Source organism: Salvelinus fontinalis, chromosome 30, assembly GCF_029448725.1.
Source record: "Salvelinus fontinalis isolate EN_2023a chromosome 30, ASM2944872v1, whole genome shotgun sequence".
NCBI lineage: Eukaryota > Metazoa > Chordata > Actinopteri > Salmoniformes > Salmonidae > Salvelinus > Salvelinus fontinalis.
Genome location: NC_074694.1, coordinates 15,589,938 through 15,610,997, shown reverse-complemented (window position 1 = coordinate 15,610,997; position 21,060 = coordinate 15,589,938). Strand labels below are relative to the sequence as shown.

The 21,060-nt window shown below is 43.1% G+C and overlaps 2 protein-coding genes across 24 annotated transcripts in view; both read left to right on the top strand.

Moving 5' to 3' along the window:
- Positions 1-21,060, top strand: part of LOC129828714 (dystonin-like) — a 200,145-nt gene that overhangs the window by 112,800 nt on the left and 66,285 nt on the right. For 21 of the 23 annotated variants that reach the window (XM_055889856.1, XM_055889866.1, XM_055889860.1 and 18 more), the window contains 12 exons: positions 125-282; positions 841-1,019; positions 1,279-1,417; positions 1,605-1,798; positions 1,941-2,187; positions 2,292-2,399; positions 2,484-2,582; positions 9,404-9,532; positions 11,163-11,251; positions 11,412-11,520; positions 20,358-20,507; positions 20,733-20,966. In XM_055889856.1, the coding sequence (XP_055745831.1) occupies positions 125-282; positions 841-1,019; positions 1,279-1,417; positions 1,605-1,798; positions 1,941-2,187; positions 2,292-2,399; positions 2,484-2,582; positions 9,404-9,532; positions 11,163-11,251; positions 11,412-11,520; positions 20,358-20,507; positions 20,733-20,966 (1,835 nt within the window). The remainder of the gene's footprint in view (positions 1-124; positions 283-840; positions 1,020-1,278; positions 1,418-1,604; positions 1,799-1,940; positions 2,188-2,291; positions 2,400-2,483; positions 2,583-9,403; positions 9,533-11,162; positions 11,252-11,411; positions 11,521-20,357; positions 20,508-20,732; positions 20,967-21,060) is intronic. The other 2 variants (XM_055889864.1, XM_055889869.1) reach the window with 2 other exon arrangements.
- On the top strand, positions 11,527-20,157 carry LOC129828716 (uncharacterized). The gene is made up of 2 exons (XM_055889879.1): positions 11,527-18,543; positions 18,655-20,157. The coding sequence occupies exons 1-2, from the start codon at positions 12,415-12,417 to the stop codon at positions 18,841-18,843; spliced, it is 6,318 nt and encodes a 2,105-aa protein (XP_055745854.1). The 5' UTR covers positions 11,527-12,414; the 3' UTR covers positions 18,844-20,157.

Genomic DNA, 21,060 nt, shown 5'->3' with positions numbered 1-21,060 from the left:
TTCATTTTGATTGTGCAGTAATGTTACTTTTCCGCAGCTAGCATTAGACCAGTGTTTGGACACATACATTTGATGTCCTCTCGTCGTTTGGTTGTTACTCATTCTGGGGTCTTGTGTTGAACAGAGGAACACGAGGAGTCTGTGTACAACCTGTATATCTCTGAGGTGCGTAACTTCCGCATGCGTCTGGAGGCTCAGGAGGAGCACCTGATCCGACAGATCCGCACCCCTCTGGACAGAGACGACCTGGAGCAGAGTGTCCTGCGCATCACAGAGCAAGAGGTAGGGCGACCACTCACTCTGTCATAATACAACTCACTATTCAGACTGTATCATCACTCTGTCATAATACAACTCACAATTCAGACTGTATCATCACTCTGTCATAATACAACTCACAATTCAGACTGTATCATCACTCTGTCATAATACAACTCACAATTCAGACTGTATCATCACTCTGTCATAATACAACTCACAATTCAGACTGTATCATCACTCTGTCATAATACAACTCACTATTCAGACTGTATCATCACTCTGTCATAATACAACTCACAATTCAGACTGTATCATCACTCTGTCATAATACAACTCACTATTCAGACTGTATCATCACTCTGTCATAATACAACTCACTATTCAGACTGTATCATCACTCTGTCATAATACAACTCACAATTCAGACTGTACCATCACTCTGTCACACTTATCTTTTCCAGACACGGGTCAAATACATTATGTAAAATACATCTGTGGTTGATTTCCTTTGCCAGGTACAATGGAGCCAACGGAATAGTCTCTTAAGTGACTTAACCTCTCCAACTTTGTCCCTTACAGAAGAAGAAGGCAGAGCTGGATCAGCTGAAGGACGATCTGGAGACCATGAAGGAGAAGTGTGAGACGTTCTTCAGACAGGCCGGGGCCTCTCCCGCTGTCCCCACCCTCTCCTCTGACCTCAATGTCCTCATCCAGAGCATGAGCCAAGTCTACTCCATGTCCGCCATCTACCTAGAGAAGTAAGTGGCCCTGACAATGTTATGGTCCTCCTCAGTAGAGGGCACAGACACTGTTATGGTCCTCCTCAGTCGAGGGCTAGAATATTCTCAGCACATTCAAAATCAACAAGGCATTTGCAATTTGTTTTGTTTGGTCCCACTTTAAATGCAACTTTAAAGTCTTTATGAAGCGTTCGTAAACTGTTTATAAGGACTTCACAGATGCTTTACAAAATGTTGATGTAGTTAATGTCCCACTGTCTCTGTGGTGTTTCTGCAGGCTGAAGACAGTGAGCTTGGTGGTGAGGCACAGCCAAAGTGCGGAGGCTCTAGTGAAGCTCTATGAGGCCAAACTCTCTGAGGAAGACGCCGTGAACTCTGACCTGAAATCCATCGACACAGTCGTCAGCACACTCAAGGTAAGCTCCCTTGGTACTAGGTTTTTATAGACGTTTAAAATATATCCTATTTAATATTTTGGTTTTCTCTCAGGTTGGCAAAATGATTGCTGGAGATGAATTGTTATTTTGTGGCATCCAGTCCTTGAGATCCACTATTAAGCTATGATTGATAGTTGAGCCATCACTTTGCTCTACTCTGTTTTAGCAATGGCGCTCAGAGATCGACGAACAGAGGGAGATCTTCCATGACCTGGAGGATGGGCTACAGAAGGCCCGTGTTATCAGTGAACGCATGTTCAAGGCCCACAACGAGCGGGACTTTGACCTGGACTGGCACAAGGAGAAGGCTGACCAGCTAGAAGAAAGGTGGAACAACGTCCACTCCCAGATTGAGAGCAGGTTAGTGTTTTCAGGTCAACTGTTGAGGGACAGAGTTTGATTCCATACACCAGTAAATATTAGTGAGGAACACTACTTTAATAAGGGGAATGTAAAAATAACCTTTTACGGATACTAAGACTCTGTCCCTTTGTTATATTAGACTTCGGGACCTGGAGGGCATCAGTAAATCACTGAAGTACTACAAAGACTCCTACGGCAGTCTGGATGAGTGGGTCAGAGAGATGGAGGCTGCTCAGCTCAAGACCCAAGAGAAGCAGCCAGAGGACAGCAAAGCGCTCGCTGAGCTGGTAAACCAACAGAAGGTCCTCGTTGCAGAAATGGAACAAAAGCAGAGCAGAATTGATGAATGCCAAAAGTACTCAGAGCAGTACTCATCTAGTGCTAAAGTAAGTTATCTCTGTAACTGTTTTGACCTGGGACATCAGTCAGATATGTCTGAATGAAGAGTGCTTGAACACCAGAGGAGTAATATTCATGAATGTGTTTATAGGATTATGAGCTACAGCTGTTGACCTACAGAGCCATGGTTGACTCCCAGCACAAGTCCCCGCTCAAGAGACGGAGGATGCAGAACTCGGCTGATGCCATCATCCAGGAGGTGAGAACCTTGGAATGTAACCGTAGTAGACTAGGTGCTGAGTGTGATAAGGAAAGTGACCCTTGTTTTCCACCCTCACCTCAGTTCATGGACCTCCGAACTCGCTACACGGCCGTAGTCACCTCCATGACACAGTATGTCAAGTTTGCCAGTGAGACATTGAAGAGAGCAGAAGGCGAAGAGGTAGGGGATTGGTGAAATATTGGATTGTTAGAAACGCTGTGCATACTTTGGATTGACTTTTCTCTGCCCATCACATTATTGTGTTAACAGGGCTGACTCCCAGACATATTGAATTAATGGGAAACTCACCTTTAAAGCCATAATGATGCTTCAACTCAAAGGGTTTATTTCTCTTCACTGCTATACTTAAGCAATAAGGCCCGAGGTGTTGTGGTATATGGCCAATATACTACAGCTAAGGGCTGTTCTGGATACAGCCATTATCCGTGGTATATTGGCCATATACCACAAACCCCTGAGGTGCCTTATTGCTATTATAAACTGGTTACCAACGTAATTAGAGCAGTACAAATAAATGTTTTGTCATACCCATGGTATACGGTCTGATATACCATGGCTGACAGCCAATCATCATGCAGGGCTCGAACCACCCAGTTTATAATATGCGTCATCCATTCACCGCTGATGGATGTAGATGGTTTGCTTAACGCTGATACAAAAAAGCCATTCTTTCATATTGTTTCTGGTGATGGTGACTTCTCTGGGAGGAAGCTGTCTCCTCTATCTCATTGAATCTGAAACACTCTTTCACGGTGGCATTTGTTGGGAACAATTAACAGCGCTGCAACAATCCTCCCTTTGGTAAGCATGTTAGAATAATCATACCATAAACATAACTTTTTTCATTGTTAAGTATGAGGTAATGGATGACTTGTTATGTTTTGCATTGTAGAACAGGAAAGCATCAGAAAGAACAGAGTACCTCACCTGGACAGAGAGCTTGGAGCTCCAAAAGGCAGCAGGGGAGGAGGTGATTGGACAGCTCCAGCAGCAGGTACAGGGACTGGAAACCTCATTGGCTAAGAGAACAACCCAGTTGACCATTCTACAGGAAGAGGTAGAGACATATAAGAGTACCATAGAGGACCTGACCCTCCAGATGTCCAAGGCCGAGGATGGGGCTCAGCAGTACCGTTTGAAACTAGAGACGGTTGTGAAGGGCAAAGCAGTCATTGAGCAAGAGTTAGGTAACGCACGACAGATGGTTCAGCAGTCAGAGGCCAAACGGTCTTCTCTTGAGGAGAGTCTTCGTATGCTGAAGATTAACACCGAGCAGAGCACCCTGGCCCGGAAGAAACTGGAGGACCACTTGAAGAGGAAGAACAGCGATGTTCAGGATCTTGAGGAACATAATCGCACACTGCAGAGGATGCAACATTCCTCTGTCACCCACAGTATCCAGACGATCCATGCAGAGGTGGAGGCAGAGGTCCTGCAGCAGAAACAGGAGCTGGCCATGGCGAAGAAAACAGCAGAGACCGAGATCAAGACACTTAAGTCAGAGCTGAACTCTGTGCTAGTGCATAAAAAAATAGCAGAGGAGAAAGCGCAACAATTCACAGAGCTGTTGGACGATGCCAATACCAGGTTGAAGAAACTTCAGCTGGACATGGAATCAGACAAGAGCACCATGAGACAAAAGTCAGAGGAGTTCAGACAGGAATCTTTAGAGCTGAGAAATTCCTTCTATGTCTTTCAAGAGCAAATAAAATCTCTCCAGAGGGATAAGTCTTCATTGGAACAGAAAGCTATTTTCAACAAGACAGAGGTTGAAGGCCTGAAGGAACAGTTAAAGATCAACCAAGGAAAACTGCTCTTGAGGAACTCCATGGAACAGGAGAGTAGTCACAATATGCAGTGTTTAGAGGAGGAGCTGGCCTCCAAACAGGTTGAGGCAGACCAGTTGAAGTTCAAGGTCAGTGAACTGATGAGAATGAATGTGTCATTAGACAATGAGGTCAGAAGTCTTAAGGTCAGTGTGGAGTCATTACAACGAGAAAAATCTTTCTCTGAACAAAATATTAAATCATTGAAAAGTGAAATGGAGAACTGGAAACAGCAGCTTCAAAAAAACAAAGAAGAATTCAACTTAAAGATAAGATCTGAACAGGAGATACAACTCAAATCCAAAATCCTGGAAGCAGAACTTCAGAAAGGTGGAATGTTGGCCGCGCAACTGCAGAAGAAAGTAGATGAGCTTAAGAAGGTCAATATGGAGTTGGAAGTCAACATGAAAAAGATGAGAGCTCAATTGGACAATATCACCATGGAAATGGGAAGCAAAAATCAGCAAATCAACATATTCAAGTCTCAGGTGGATGGTACCAAATCTCAGGTGAAAATCATTGAGGAGGAGCTGCTAAGGAAATCTCAGATGTCCCATGAGCTTCAGATCAAACTGAGGGACTACAACGAGGAGGTGAAGAGAACAGCTGAACTGCAGCAGAAAAACAATGCTCTCAGCTTGAACCTCACCAACTACGAGAAGGAAATCAGGAATCTGAAGTCTGAGCTTAGCTCCGCTGGTGCTGAGAGGAATTTGGCCAATAAGACAGTCCAACAGCAAAAGGGTGAAGTGAATGATCTGAACATTACACTGAAGAAAGCAATAACAGAGCTGCAGAAGGAGTCAAATGAGGGCCAGAGGTATCTAGCTAAAGTGAAGGCATTGGAGGGTGAGCTTTTGCAATGCAAGCAGAGTATGAAAGAAATGACTGGAAGTTCAGAAAGAATTACAGTGAATATGAAGCAGGAAATCAATGCCCTTCAAAGGAGCAAGACCATTGCTGACCAAAAACTGGTTATCTTGAAAGCAGAACTCGAGGAGATGAGTTCTGCTCTGAGAAGAACAAAAGATGAATTAATTAAAGTGACCCAGGAAGGGAAAATCTGCCAGTCTCAAGTCAAAGAGCTCGAGGCAGATGTTCAGAAGAGTAGGTTGACAATTAAAGAAATCAGCACCAGCTCTGACAAATCCTCATCCAGTTTCAAACAGGAAATCACTGTTCTTCAGAGGGAGAGAAGTGCAGCCCAAGAGAAAACCTTTTCATTGGCATCTGACGTCACCATGCTCAAGGGAAAGCTGGAACAAGCCCAAGAGGAGGTCAAGCGAAAGCAAACGGACGGTTCAACCCTGCAACTGAGGTCCCAGAAGCTGGAAGACCAACTTGAGAACTGTAAGCGGATGCTGGAGGACTTGAAAAGCAAACTTCAACTTCAGAAGCAGGGATATGAGAGACAGCTGCAATTAGTGCAGACTGAGATGAGTCAAAAGCTTGCATTACAGGAGTCTCATATCAAACTGGAAATGGAGCAGAAATCCAGAGAGCATTCACACACTACAGAATCAGCCGGGATTAACACCAAGTATTACCAGCAAGAAATTGAACAGTTGAAAATCTTCAATGAGAGCACTTTGCAGTTAAAGCAGGAGGCTCTACAGCAAGTAGATGAGATTCATATTAAAATGCAGCAAGTGCAAAATGAGAGAACTGCTCTTAGCCATGACCTGCTTAAAGCAAAATCGCAAATTGCAAAATTAGAAACAGAGAAAATGCTACTTAACTCTAGCATTGCTCAGCTGGAAAACATCCATAAGGAAAACTCAAATGAGGTCACAAAGCTTAAACAAATGTTAGCACACAGTGAGCAGAAACTAGGAATAAAGGAAAAGGATGCAAGATCCCTCAATGAACAGGTTGTTTCATATGCCAAGGAGGTCAGAGGTCTTCAAGAAAAAGTCTTTCAGCTAGAGGTCACAATTAAGAGTGAACATAGGACTGTAAAGGAAGTAGAGACTTCAAGTACAACCAAGCATAAGTGTGATAAAGACAATGAGGTTGCCAAACTGAAGACTGAGCTTTTGTTAACACAGACAATAGTGTCATCATATGAAGAGGCAAAGTGCAATCTGGAGGAGGAGCTTATCGAAATGAAAGTGTCCTTAGAGGTATATATCCATGACCATCATACTTATTTTTTACATTCATTGAAAAAAATCATAATATTTGTAGATAATAAACGAGACATATTTGAAATTAAATATTCATATTTGTATGTCAAATGTATAATAATATTTCACTTTCACATGCTCAATGTGCATAGATAAATGATCTCAAGGTACAGTATTTACTATATCCAATGATTATTTACATCTTATGCCAACAGATAGCAACAACGGAGAAACACAAAGTGCTAGAAGAGCTGCAAAGAGTGAATGGAGGCAAAAGGGAAATAGTCAGCAATCAAAGCAGTTTACAGGATCAAACATTGATGAAAACTGCAAATTATTCCACTGTCCAGGCTGCAACAGTCCAACAAAAACACACACAACATTTGATTGCTAAGAACCAGAGTAAAAAAACTGACGCGATGGCAATAACAAAACGGTTAGTGTCTCTGGAGGGTCAGGCAGGGAAAAGTCAAAATGTTCCATCAAGCACCACTAGCACAAGCTCACATAATGTCAAGGACCTGTCATCCAAATTATCTCATTCTGAGAGTGAGACAACTTCCCTACAATTTTCCCCAAAGCTCCAAGGACTCAGAGGCAGCATCAGTATCAGGAAGTTGATCAAAACCAAGCTGTTGGATAGAGAAATATTACAGAAGTTAGAAACTGGCCTAGTCACATTAGAAGAGGTCCAAGCTTCACTCGCTCAGTTCATCGACAAACCCACTGCTATTGCAGGAGTCTACTTGGAGTCTAGCAAGAAAAAGATATCCTTCTTAGAGGCTGCAGATCAAGGCCTTTTAGCTAAGACGTATGCTATTGAGTATATGGAAGCACAGGCTGCAACTGGCTGTATTATCGATCCTTCAACTGGACAAACCCTCTCGGTTCAAGCTGCTTTGGAGATGGGCATTGTTGGGTTAAATTTGAAAGACAAACTCATGGATGCCGAACAGGCAGCCACAGGCTATGTCCACGGCACTAAAACACTGTCTGTATATCAGGCCATGGAGGAAAGGATTGTAGACAGGCACAAAGGGAAGAAGATCATTGAGGCCCAAATAGCAACTGGAGGATTAGTTCACCCAGTTCTTGGTGTTAGGGTGCCCGTTAATGTGGCAGTTGATCAGGGTCTCTTGAACAAAGCTACCCTACAGAATCTCTACGACCCGGTCAGCAACCCCAAGGGCTTCCACAACCCTGGTTCAGGACAGAAGACCTACTACTGTGAACTGTTGAAAAAGTGTCTGTATGACACAGATGGTGGTGTCTATCTCCTACCTTTTGGTGAGAAGAATCTCTCCAGTTTTTCTTTTTCTAGTTCTCACAGATTATCAGTCATCAACAGTGCTCTTGGTCTGGAAAGGTCCCCATATCAAGCCTTTAAAGGCAACCACATAGATAAGCGGACCTACCTTTTTCTCTCTCAGCAGGACAGTGAGTGGCAGGAAAAGTCCACTGTCGATGTCAATGGAAGCCATTTACACATCATCACAGATATCAAAAGTGGACGGCAGCTTTGCATCCAAACTGCCCTAGATCTGAAGTTCCTTGAAATGGCAGAACTGGTGAGCTATCGGAGTGGCCTCATCAGCATCTACGAGCTGGCAGACCTTATCCTTTCCAGGATGGTCGTTGTTCAGGACGCTAACAGTCCGGTGGCTGGTCTGTGGGATATCACTCAGAAGAGGAGGGTGACCATTCTGCAGGGACATCAGCAGAACCTAATCGATAGACTCACTGCGCTGAGGCTGCTAGAGGCCCAAGCTTGCACTGGGGGAATCTGTGATCCTGCTTCTGGGGAGAAAGCCCCAGTCACCGAAGCTCTGCGTAGAGGTCTCCTGGACGAGACATTTGCCCGCCAGCTTCAACAGTCCGAGCAAGCCTACTATGGCATCGTCCATCCCCAGACAGCAAAGACCTTGAGTGTAGCTCAGGCTATTCAGGAGAACCTGTTCCCTAAAGACATAGGCCTTCGGTGCCTGGAATTCCAAGTCCTGACTGGTGGACTGATCAACCCAGAGACCCATGATAGAATCTCACTGGATGAGGCTGTTCAGAGTTGCCTGGTTGACAAAGCCACTGCCTCATTCCTGAAAGATGAGAAGTCTCACCCTAAAAGCCTCACCTGCCCAAAGACGAAGAGGAAAATGTCTTTCATGGATGCTCTGTTAAAGGGTGTCTATGACGGTCACACTGGGCTCAGGCTACTGGAGGCGACAAAGGTTCTTAGTGTCGGCGTTAAGCCGTCTTTCCAATATATTTGGACCTATCACCACATTTGAGTGAACAGTATTTGATTTTCCATGGTTTGTAAATAGGGAAAACTGAATATTTGATTGACAAAGCAAAGCCTGAATCAAAAAAATGTTCACTGAAATGAATAAAATCTAGTATTTCCTACACTTAAAATAAGAATCATTAATTACATGTTAATTTTCTTTGACTTGGAGTAATATGAATGTTAATATAATTACCAATATGGAGTTAAGTCAGACATGAATAATTGCTTTTAGCATGATGTGTAAACTGGTGAAATTATTCAATTTTAATATGTTTATGTTATGTACCTGTCTTTTTCTTTTAGACATATTTCACATCAATGAATAAACAATTAAATGCTTTTACCGCCAACTGTCATAAAACATAAACATCATGATCCACATGACAATAAACGTCATCAATCAAACCCTGATTTGTGAGTTGTAAGTAGGGTTGCAAAACTCTGTGAACTTGCAATACATTTCCTGGTTTTCCAGAAATCCTTTTTGAGAATGACAGATTTCCTGCTTATTCTCTCCTGATTCCGGAAGACCTCCAACCGGGATTTTGGGAAACCAGGGAATTTATTGAAAGTTTCTGGAATTTTGCAACCCCCATGGTCCAAATAGAGGTCAGGAATATGGCTTGGGGGTTCTTCCTGGAGGTTTCTTTGTTGTTGAATGTCTGCATAATCACATTTCCTGTTTTCATACAAGACCAACACTGACCCTAACAGCCTTTTTGAAATTCTTTCCTCAAATCTTAGAGATCTGTTGATGAGGAGAAGAAAGAGCATGGTGATAAAGTAAGCAAGCTATTGAATTGGATGTCCAGTGTGAAACCGGGCGAGAACAAAGATGGTAAAGCCAGCACAGAGGCCTCTAGTAAGCCTCAGGTAAATACTGTGTGCAAACATGCATTTACTGTTACTGATGTAGGACATTAATTTGAGCCTGTTTGCTATAGCAGGAAAATAATTCTGCAGCAACAGGAAATGTGAATTATTATGTGGATTATAATTAATGGACAATTTTTGTTGGGATTGATACATTTTTTGTTAGGGAAAATCAAGTTAGGCATTTAGGGAAAAGGCGAAGGTTGAGAGCCCTGCGTCCCCCGAAACACAATCAAGCCACACTGCTTCAAGACACAACGCCCACTTAACCCAGAAGCCAGCCGCACCAATGTGTCGGAGGAAACACCGTACACCTGGCGACTGTGTCAGCATGCACTGCACCCGGCCCGCCACAGGAGTCGCTAGTGCGCAATGGAACAAGGACATCCCTGCCAGCCAAACCCTCCCCTAACCATGCTGGGCCAATTGTACACCGCCCCATGGGTCTCCCGGTCGCGGCCGGCTGCGACAGAGCCCGGAGTCAAACCCAGAATCTCTAGTGGCACAGCTAGCGCTGCGATGCAGTGCTTTAGACCACTGCACCAATCGGGAGGCCCAAGTTCAGCATTTTAAAGTGGAAACTACAAACTTTGGAAGCCTTTTAAAAGATCAAATACACTACAAGTTTTAATTTCCTGCTGTGCAGGAAAATTCTCAGCAACAAAAGAGTGATAAAATTAAGATCCTACGTATTTACTTTACAGTTTCATCTCCTGTCTTTTTGTTGTACACATATTGTAGTTGTATACAGTATATCATCATGCCCACAATTCTGTGTGTATTTTATATGCTAATGGCCGTGCTCAATCTCAAGAATATGCAATAAAGAGCAAAAAGTCACACAACCTTTCACTGTTACTGTATGTGCATAGTTCTAATAAATACAATGCTTTTAATAGTCTCTTATTATGTCTTTACCCTATTACAAATAAAAGTTGGGATCAATTCCAATAAGCAGAAATGAATTTGACCCAAGTTTGAATCATTATCCCCTGGTCTCTGCCATCCTTGTGATTCCTCACCCTCTTGTAGTTATAACCATAACTCACAATAGAACCAAAGGTGACACAGTTGCACAAGCATTCCAGTATTTCCATATAACGTGATTACAAACACACCCTACTCCTTGAAAATGTACTGAACATTTTGCAGCATAACAGTTTTTTTATGGATTAAAATGAAAAGTCATTTTTCTGCTTAATTTTATTCAATGAACTTTACATTGAAAAGCAATACATTGTGGATGCACAGTTACTCTGAGAAAATTATCATATTTTGATCAGGGTACATTTTCTTTTTGGCCTGGCCAGGAAAAGTCATGGCTCTAGTCTGACTTGCTATGACTTAGTTTCTCCTGGTCAGGTTCACGTAGTCAGGAAAAGCTCCTTCCACTAGGTTTTTTAAGAGATATGATAACAAATCAAAGAAACATTTATGTGCAAATCCAATTAATGAAAATCAGGAAGTGGATATCTGAGTTTAATATACAGCACAAAACCCAATTAAATACGTTTTGTGAAACGTCAGTGTATATTATTGTGACTAATATTATGCTACAAATTGGCATATCAAGGGATGAGAGTAAACATCAGTAAGATGTATTCATAAGGTATACTCATTGTTATTTCAGGTTTCAATGGAAGAGATGGTAACAAAAAAAGAGAAAATTGCAGAAGCACTGAGGACTACACAGCTTATGCTAAGTAAACACAGTGATAAGTGAGTTGAATTATCATTACATACATTAGAGGTTTTTAAGGCTGACTTTTGTACATGCCTCTGTGCACTGTAAATAATGCAATATTTCATATGCCTTAAATTATTGAATGATATGATAATGATAAGAGAACTTAAATGTCTCTGATGTCCTGATTTGCAGGATGACCGAGGAAGAGAAGCAGGAAGCAAAGGAGCAGCTGAAATCCCTCCATCAAGCCTACAGTGATCTCGCCCAGCATTGTTCTGATCAGACACCATCTGCCGAGCAGGTTAGATACTGGACTTCATCTCTAGCCCTGTTTATACCTGGTTATAACATGCTACCTTTGTCCTGATCTTGTCCACATTCTGATTGTGCCTACATTTCTAGATATGATTGTGATTAGATCTTATAAGTGTAAACAGACAAGATCAGGTCAAGATCAGGACAAGCTCAGGACGAAGGACACATGTTAACGGCAGGTATAAACAGGGCTTCTGAAACACTGGATTGGCGTTTGCAGTGTGGTGTGAGAAATGATGCCCAAACAGCGCCATTTACTGTTCAACTGCATGACTAACCCTTTTTCCTATATGGGCTCTAGCATGGTTTTCTCTTGTGCTACATACATTGTCATCTTAAAACCACTGTATTTACTTGTGAACAAAGTGAGGGAAAGTAGATTTCTCGAGAGTAGGGAAATTCGTTTTTTTTCCAAAACCCAATGAAACTGAGTATGCTGTAAACATGCTTCTAGGACTAGGAGCATTTGTGTTTCATGTCACCCAGCCTCATTATGACTTTTCACAGCCATCATTGAAACCAAGCTTTGCTGATCTCCTTTTCATTCTTACAGGTGGTCACCAACAACCAAATATAACAGCCTTGATGTGTCGTGTCTAACTTGCTCTCTTGTTTTGCAAGATAGTGAATATTCTGTTCACAGATGCATGCCAGCTTTTAGTGTATCCACTTCTTCTTGCTGTTGAATCACACTGACACAGCCTTGCACTGTTGCGTATGAACTGTTAACATTCAAATGCCTGTCTGAGGGGTGAGTACATGTTTCACCTTGCTTTAGAATACAGTGTGAATTTAATTAGTATGACAATTTTTCAACAATAATGTAAATTATAAATAAACAATATGATTTTTGTCATAACATTTTGGATTTTGAAATTTGATGGAGAATATGTCTACTCATAATGCTAAATACATTTTTCCACAGGAGTTTCAGACCATTGAAGGCGTTCTCGAAGTGGGAAGTATAGAGGTCTACTCTGTGTTTAGCTCTGTCCAGAGCGGCATGATCGACCATACCACTGGGCTCAGTCTCCTGGAGGCTCAGCTCATCACCTCTGGCCTCGTTCTGCCTCAGTTCAGGATGTGTCTGGAGCTGGACGAAGCTTTCCACCACAACCTCATTGACGAGGCCACCTGGAAGCAGCTCAGAGAGCTCAACGAAGCCAACCGGAGTATCCTGAGCCCTCTGTTCTCTTCAGAATCTCTCCCTGTGATGGCAGCGCTTAGAGAGGGGGCCGTCTCTGAGCGCCTCGCCATGAAGGTTATAGAGATCCAGTTGGCTACAGGTGGGTTGAGGGTGTCCTACACAGGTGATGTACTGACCCTGGAGAGGGCCTTTCAGTTTGGCCTGATCCCTGCACATCTGTATGTCAAGCTCCTGGAGAGACAGAACACATGGAAGGACCTGATCAACCCCGGCACGGCAGAGAAGGTCTCGCTTACCCAGCTGGTGCAGAGGAGCGTGGTTGATGAGGAGACTGGACTGCGACTGCTGCCGGTAAAGAAGAGCCACGATGGGAGCATAGAGTTGACATCCGGAAGGGAGATGAGTGTACTTAGGGCTGTTCATGAAGGGCTGATTGACAGAGAGACCACGTTGAGGCTGCTGGGTGCTCAGCTGTTTGCAGGCGGTATCGTCGACCCCAAAACAGGCAGTAAGCTCACTGTAGAGCAAGCCCTGTCAGAGGGCTTGATCGATCAAGACACTGCCAGTGGGATACTGAACCAGCAGGCCCAAACTGGAGGTATAGTGAACCCTCAGAATGGCAAAAGGCTAACAGTGGATGAGGCTGTTCAGTGTGATTTGATGAGCTTTAGCAGTGCACTCTTGGTGCTGGAGAAACAGAAGGGGCTCATGGGACTTTTATGGCCTCACTCTGGTGAAATCTTGACCATTTCCACCTCTCTGCGGCACGAAATCATCACCAGTCAGCTCGCATTCAAACTGCTCAGCAATAGACAGAAAATAGCGTCCCTTTACGTACCAGAATACTCAAAAGTAGTGGATATTAACTCTGCTACTCAAAATGGTTTCATTGATGTACACACAGCAGAGGTATTGAAAACCATTGAAATACCAGATGTTTTTCCTGATGTTGATGACCTTAATGACAGATTTTCTAACTGGCTGATGTTGAGAGAGCTTCAGATTGGAGGATCCCATCGCACTACAGATGATAATGAGATTGATTATGAGAACATAAATACCCCATCTTCCATTGAGGCAAAACAGTTATTTATCTCATACCTCACAATGAATAGTTACATGGATCCAAAATCAGGACAAAGGCTTTTAATATTCGATGGACAGTTGACTAAAATGGCAGAACTTTTAGTTGACATTTCAGTAGAGACACCTGAAAACCAGGTATACAACACTGGACCTGGTAATGCCACTTTTGAGGACATGTCATTGAAAGAAGACATTTCTGAAGATTCAGAGATGTCCTTTGACAGCAATACTGAGGATTTTGGATATTTGCACATTAACGAGGGAACAGATGGAACAATGAAAGACCATCATGCTTCACATTTCTTCAAGGAGGAGAAGTCAGATTATAAGCAATCTGACAATAAAGCATTTTCTAATAATGTGGTGAAGGTGGTAGCACATGATGGCACAGAGGATTCTCCTTCAGCTATTGACTGTGTAAACAATACCACACAGCCTGATTCTGACATTAGCATCTATCAAAAGAACACAAGCAGTATAAGTCTAGCACCCAATGGAATTGATGTAGAATCCTCAGATAATCAATCAAAAGAGACTTTCACTGGAAGTTCAGCCACACAAACTCCTTCCACAGACATGAGCTTGCCCTCAGGTGCACTGGATTGGAAAATGATGATAGCACACGATTTCACAGAGAAATTTCACAGCTCTGTTAAGAATAGCAGACAGCATGATTCTGTTTTGTCCGATGGCCCATCACCCTTTGAAATTGGTTTAGAAACCTCAGATAAAGCTTTATATAATCAACCAATAGGAGAATCAGCCCCACACGCCATGTCGGATACCTCAACCCGTACTAAATCATGCTCAGTGGGTGGCAAAGACATTAGCTTGCTAGCACAATGCATCACAGACGAAGCATCTGTAGCTGTTCATTCTGAAAAGAATGCCAGACAACCTGATTCAAAAGAAAATGTTTTGACTTATACCATCTATCAAAGGACCAGACACGGTACAAGCTCATCATCATTTGAAATTGGTGTAGAAACTTCAGAAATACCTTCAGATTATCAACCACAAGAGACTGTCAATGGAGTTTCAGCTTCAGAAACTGTTTTGGAAAGCTCAGCTCCTCCCAGATTGTGCTTAGTGAATGACACAGACATGCACCTGACATCAGGTGCCAAGGATTCTAAAAAGGTGGAGGCAAAAGGCCTCACAGAGGAAGCATCTGTAGAGGTTAGCTCTTGTAAAAATACCAGTACGAGCCCAGCGCTAACTGAAATTGATTTAGTCACCTTTGAAACTTATTCAGATAATCAACCAAAAGATACAGCCAATGGAGGTTCAGCCACACAAACCATTTTGGAAAACTCAACTCCTAGATTCTGCTCAGTTGATTCTGAAAATACTATCCAGCAGTCTGAAGCTTCTGAAGCAAATGTTTTGAAGAAGAAGAAGATAAACAACACAAGTATAGTACCCTTTGAAATTGATGTAGAAACCTCACATATAACTTCAGATAATCAACCACAAGAGGCTCTCACTTTCAATGAAGGGTCAGCCACACAAATCATTTTGGAAAGGTCAACCCACCCACTATTGTGCTCAGTGAATGACACAGACAGGAGTTTCCCCTCAGCTGCACCAGATTCCAAAAGGATGCCAGCACAAAAGGAATATTCTAGCTCTGAAAACAATGCACGACATTCCAAAATGGAGGTAGCACACGGTTTCACAGACGAATCATCCATATCTATTGACTCTGCAAAAAATACCAGGCAGCCTTCCTTTGAAATGGGTGTTGTGTCTGACAGAATCGATCAAACCAACACAATGAGCACAAGCCCAACACCATTTAAAATGGATTCAGAAACAGATATTGCTTCAGATAATCAACCTAAAGGGACTTTCAATGGAAGTTCAGCCACACAAACAGTACTGAAAAGTTCTACTTTGTGCTCAGGGAAAGACACAGGCCTGCCCTTGGCCTCAGTTGCACAAGGTTCCCCACAACGTCCCACATATCCAGTGACACCTGGCTGTGAGACAGACAAGGACACCAACTTTGAGTCATCGCTATTGGCCACTGTATTGACAGACATCCTTGACACAACCACAGCGTTTCCATGCACTGAAGAAGTAGTGTGGGACAATGAAGATGAGAGAGGACTTGCGACCCACCTTCTCAGACCCCAAGTTGAAGAGGGTGGCGTTTTGTGTATAATTTTTGAGAAACGCTGTGACCTTGATGCACCTTTTGATAAGGGCCTTGTGGACGAGGGCACTGTGTTAGATGTGTGGGCATTGCAGCTCCACAAGGGAGATGTCTTAGAGGAAGAGAAAAGCCCAGTGGCAACCCTGAAAGAAGCTGTGTCTAAAGGCTCCATATCCTCCCAGATACCCCTGCAGATCACGGAACAGCAGAGCCTGTTGGGTGGTGTACATGACCCCAAGTCTGGATGTCCTATTAGTGTGAGTGAAGCACTGGATTCAGCGATGATTGATGATGATTTGGCTGAAAAGATCCTTCACTCAGACCCAGTACACAAAGCAATCATCCACCCTGATAGACACTGTACTCACAGCATTTCATATTCCCAGAGTCTGGGCCTCATAGACAACGATGAGGCTGAGAATATACGGCAGCATCAAACAGACAAAAAGCTGTCGGTTTTGGTTCTTGATGACTCTGAAGAGGAAGAATGGATAGAGAATAGGGATGGACATGCACGGGAAGATTTGCACGCAGAAGGAAGCAAAGAACAGAACTGCGATTCACAGAAGGCCTTACTACCTTCATTCACCATTAGTCATGGGCCTGTATGTAGACAGATCATATCACCTATCCTGTCAGATCAGGTAACAGAGGGACGTGTCATCCATGAACTTGAAACACCATCTTCATTAAGGGAAGATAGTGCCTCACATGCCCCCACTAGTTCACTGTCAGACATTGTCCCTGGGTCTAGAAATTCCATCCAAAATTCCATTTCGTCAAATAGATCAAACTCTCTCAGTTTGAGCGATAGTGGAGATAGTGGAGCACCTCAGCACCAGGCTGAGGAGTTGAGACAGACAGAGGAAGACGGTAGCAGTTCTCTGAGGAGAGACACTGATCTGTCCTGCGAGGCGGTTGGCTTCACTCCGGGTGATGGGCAGCTGGGAGCAGGATACCGTGAGATAGTGGGGGACCAGACTGTTTGTCCTGTTCAGAGTGACTCAGGCGTGTCGTGCTCATCACATAGTGATCTGTTGTCTGATGAAAGGAAAATGGAGAACACTGTTCAGCCGCCAGCCAGCCAGCTAGTCAAAGAGTCAGACCGGAGAATAGATAGCTCATCACCAAGAGATTTGTCTGGCGATGTAACAAGCACAGTGTCCGGAGATGTGGGTGTCAGAGGGGATAAAACTGTAATAAATGGTGATGGCGTTTCATCGTTTAACACTGTGTCACCTCAGCGACCTCTAGTGAAATCAGAGAGGGATGTTGGTGGCGAAATGGAGCCCACATCCTCTCAAAACGGGCACAGTCATAGTAACCCCACCGTTCAGAAAAAGACTCCAGTGCAGTTGACTAACTTATCTGATTTAGCTATTGTATCAAGTGTACATAGCATAAAATCAGGCAGTGACAATAAAGACAGCTACGATATAGGTGATCAAGAGCAGTTACAGACTGCTCCCATTAAAGAGATATCTAGCACAATCACCCCTGATCCGACACTGACTGATAAACGTCTGCCAAATTCAAATGCTAATGTTGAAGCTAAAGCTAATGACAGGGTTGAATCAAGCAGGAGTGGTGACAGCAAACCAGGGAGACAAGAAGGCTCACCTGATGATGGTCTCTCACAGATTACTGATCAAGCAACATCACAGACAGGACAGACAAGTAGCAATGATACAAGTTCGTTGTCAGCATCAAAAATGACCCCAGGAAATCCATTAAAGGCAAAAGAGCCAGGTATGAGAACAGATGTTAAACAAGATGAATGTGGTTCTGTTGAGAATCATCCCCAACCGATGGCCGCTAATGCTCAACCAGACTCTCACTCCAATACACCCTCAACATCAGAAATGACCTCAGGGCATGCGGTAAAGCCTGGCCTCGGATCAGATCTTACATGTAGGCAGAATCAATGTTGTGCTGATGAGAATCATCCCCATCTGATGACTGTTGATGTTCCACCAGACTTAATGACACATGATAGTGTCCCACCACCTGCGTTGGCGATCTATACTGCTCTAAGGTCTGGTTTAGATGAGCTGGTGAGAATGAGAGTGGAGGGGGCAGATGTTGATGACTTGCAAAAGGCTGAGACCCAAGCAGTGGAGGACATCATCAACCTGATACAGGACAATCCACAGTCCCATGGAAGAGTTTTTGGTGATTTTGGTGAGGAGACAGATGCAGCGCCTGGGCTTATGAAAAGTAGTAGCCCAGATCTCCTCAGGGATCTGTTGAAGCAGGAGGCTCTCCGTTCAGGTAAAACTAGTCCGGAGGAAGAGGAAGGGGAACCCCTCCATGAAGAAACCCCTCCATCTGATATGATCCAGATTCAGTCTCAGCTTCTGCAGGTTCTTCAAAGTTTATCCTCAAGCCAAGACCCTGCCATGCTCAAGGATGTGATAGGAACCTTGAGCAGTATTCTGGGCGGTGCTCCTCATGAGGGCAGGCCACACAACCTGGAGATCATCCAGGAGGAGGGCTCATCAGATGAGGCTGAAGGTGCCGTGGCAGATCCCATGGATGCTCCTGACCTATGTCAATCTACAGAGGTTGAAACCATTTCAGACACAGGCAATGCTGAACCAGTTCAATCTAAAGTCAGGGTAAGTTAATGTTCGAAACGCATATAAATGCCTAGAAAAATAACTATTCTTAATTTATATGACATATTATGTATTGATTATGTATTATTCATGAATATTATGTATTTCCAGCAAGAGTACTCCACCCAGGATTATCTGGAGTGTGTGGGTAGACTTCAGGATCATGCAGATGTTCTAGAAGAGATCAGGAATGTCCTGTCATCCCAGCAGGGCTCTCTGAGTAACAATATGGAGGAGTTACACAGTCATCTGGATGAATCTCAGGTTTGTTATCACATACACAATGTAATAAAAGTTTAGCAAAAATACTATATATACAGTTGAAGTCGGAAGTTTACATACACTTAGGTTGGAGTCATTAAAACTTGTTTTTCAACCACTCCACACATTTCTTGCTAACAAACTATAGTTTTGGCAAGTCGGTTAGGACATCTACTGGTGCACTTCACAAAATAGATGGCATCATGAGGCAGGAATATTATGTGGATATATTGAAGCAACATCTCAACACATCAGTCAGGAAGTTAAGGCTTGGTCGCAAATGGGTCTTCCAAATGGACAATGACCCCAAGCATACTTCCAAAGTTGTGGCAAAATGGCTTAAGGACAACAAAGTCAAGGTATTGGAGTGGCCATCACAAAGCCCTGAACTCAATCCTATAGAAAATGTGTGGGCAGAACAGAAAAAGCGTGTGAGATCAAGGAGGCCTACAAACCTGAATCAGTTACACCAGCTCTGTCAGGAGGAATGGGCCAAAATTCACCAAACTTATTGTGGGAAGCTTGTGGAAGGCTACCCGACACGTTTGACCCAAGTTAAACAATTTAAAGGCAATGCTACCAAATACTAATTGAATGTATGTGAACTTCTCATCCACTGGGAATGTGATGAAAGAAATAAAAGCTGAAATAAATCATTCTCTCTACTATTATTCTGACATTTCACATTCTTAAAATAAAGTGGTGATCCTAACTGATATAAGACAGGGAACTTTTACTAGGATTAAATGTCAGGAATTGTGAAAAACTGAGTTTAAATGTATTTGGCTAAGGTGTATGTAAACTTCCGACTTCAGCTGTATGCTTGAATACACACTCTCCCTCAGTGAAAGAATATGCAACCATTGAGTACTTTCGAGCCACTTCAATTTCTCTCTTTATTTCTGTTTCTAAGTTACTCCTCCTTGCATTTAGCATCTGTCTCAATATTCACCCACTTCTTACATGTCACTTTCCTATTTTCTGACTAAATTCACTCTGTTTCTAGTCGTTGGAAGCACATCTCTCTACACTGGCTGGTATTCTGACCAGAGATCTGGACATAACCAAGCAGCTTTTAAAGTCTGGCAGTGCGCTCTTTCCCACGCATATTCACCAAGATCTGGCTTCAGCCTTTCGAGAGTTGCAGACAGTTTTTGCAGACGTTTGCCAGATGTCTGCAGAAAATAATTATGTTCTAAGGCAGGCTATTGATACAGGAAAGGTCAGTGTTTGTTTCTCATTGTTTTGATATACACATGTAGGATCTTAGTTTGAGCCAGTTTGCTACAGCAGGAAAATAATCATGCAGCAACAGGAAATGTGAATTATTTTGTGGATTATAATGAATGGATATTTTTGTAGTGGTTGATACATTTTTCGATCAGAAGCCTTTGTAAACCTCAAATATACTACAAGTTTTAAATTTCCTGCATTGCAGGAAAGTTCTCCTGCAACAGGATGATCAAATTAAGATCCTACATCTGTAGGAAGTTGTGTTACTGAACTGCAGTAAATACGAAGTAAATACAGTGAGTCTTCATTGTGTTTTTCAGGCCCAGTTGAAGTCAACATACCAGGATCTCCTCAGTACCCTTGATAGACTATCAGGCTGTATTCATGACAACTCTGAGATGGCCGCCAACCTCGACATCCTGAACACATCTGACGTGGACACAGTGAAAGACATGATCCAAAAGAATAAGGTATATTTTTATACCTTATTCTCCATGTTCCTGATTCACCTAGAGTTGTCAAACACAGTATTAGAAGGTTATATGGACGAAAATAAATAAAAGTTTGTTGTTTTTCCCTTGAATGGCACAATATATTGTAATACACATTGCATGTATGCATTATATTTAAACATCCAATGAGTTGTGTTGATTGATTCCTTCCACGTCCATGACCTCCTGTGTCTGTGTTTCTAGGGCATGGAGACTAATCTGTCAGGGACCCACAGACATCTGGAGGACGCTGCATTTGACATCCAGTACTTTATCTCAGAGCATGCCCAGTTCCTGAGTCCGGCCCAGAGCAGGCACCTCCTCAAGTCTCTCAGCGCCACCCAGAGGGCGTTTAAGGAACAGACGGAGATGGTGGCCAAACAGAGACGCACCCTGGAACGCCACCTGGAGATCAGAGAGGACGAGAGTCAGCAGAAGGTTTGGACCCAAATTACTATTTTACAATTAGGGCCATTGCACCTTGGAAAGAGTCGCTTTCAGTTTGTTGAGAAAACTTTTAAATGTTTTGGTT

What these genes read in the sequence shown, in the direction of transcription:
- LOC129828716 (XM_055889879.1), top strand. Translation starts at nt 12,415, where the DNA reads ATGGAGAATATGTCTACTCATAATGCTAAATACATTTTTCCACAGGAG. An exon ending in CAGTTCAATCTAAAGTCAGG is followed by an intron (nt 18,544 to 18,654) that starts GTAAGTTAATGT and finishes ATGTATTTCCAG; the next exon opens with CAAGAGTACTCCACCCAGGA.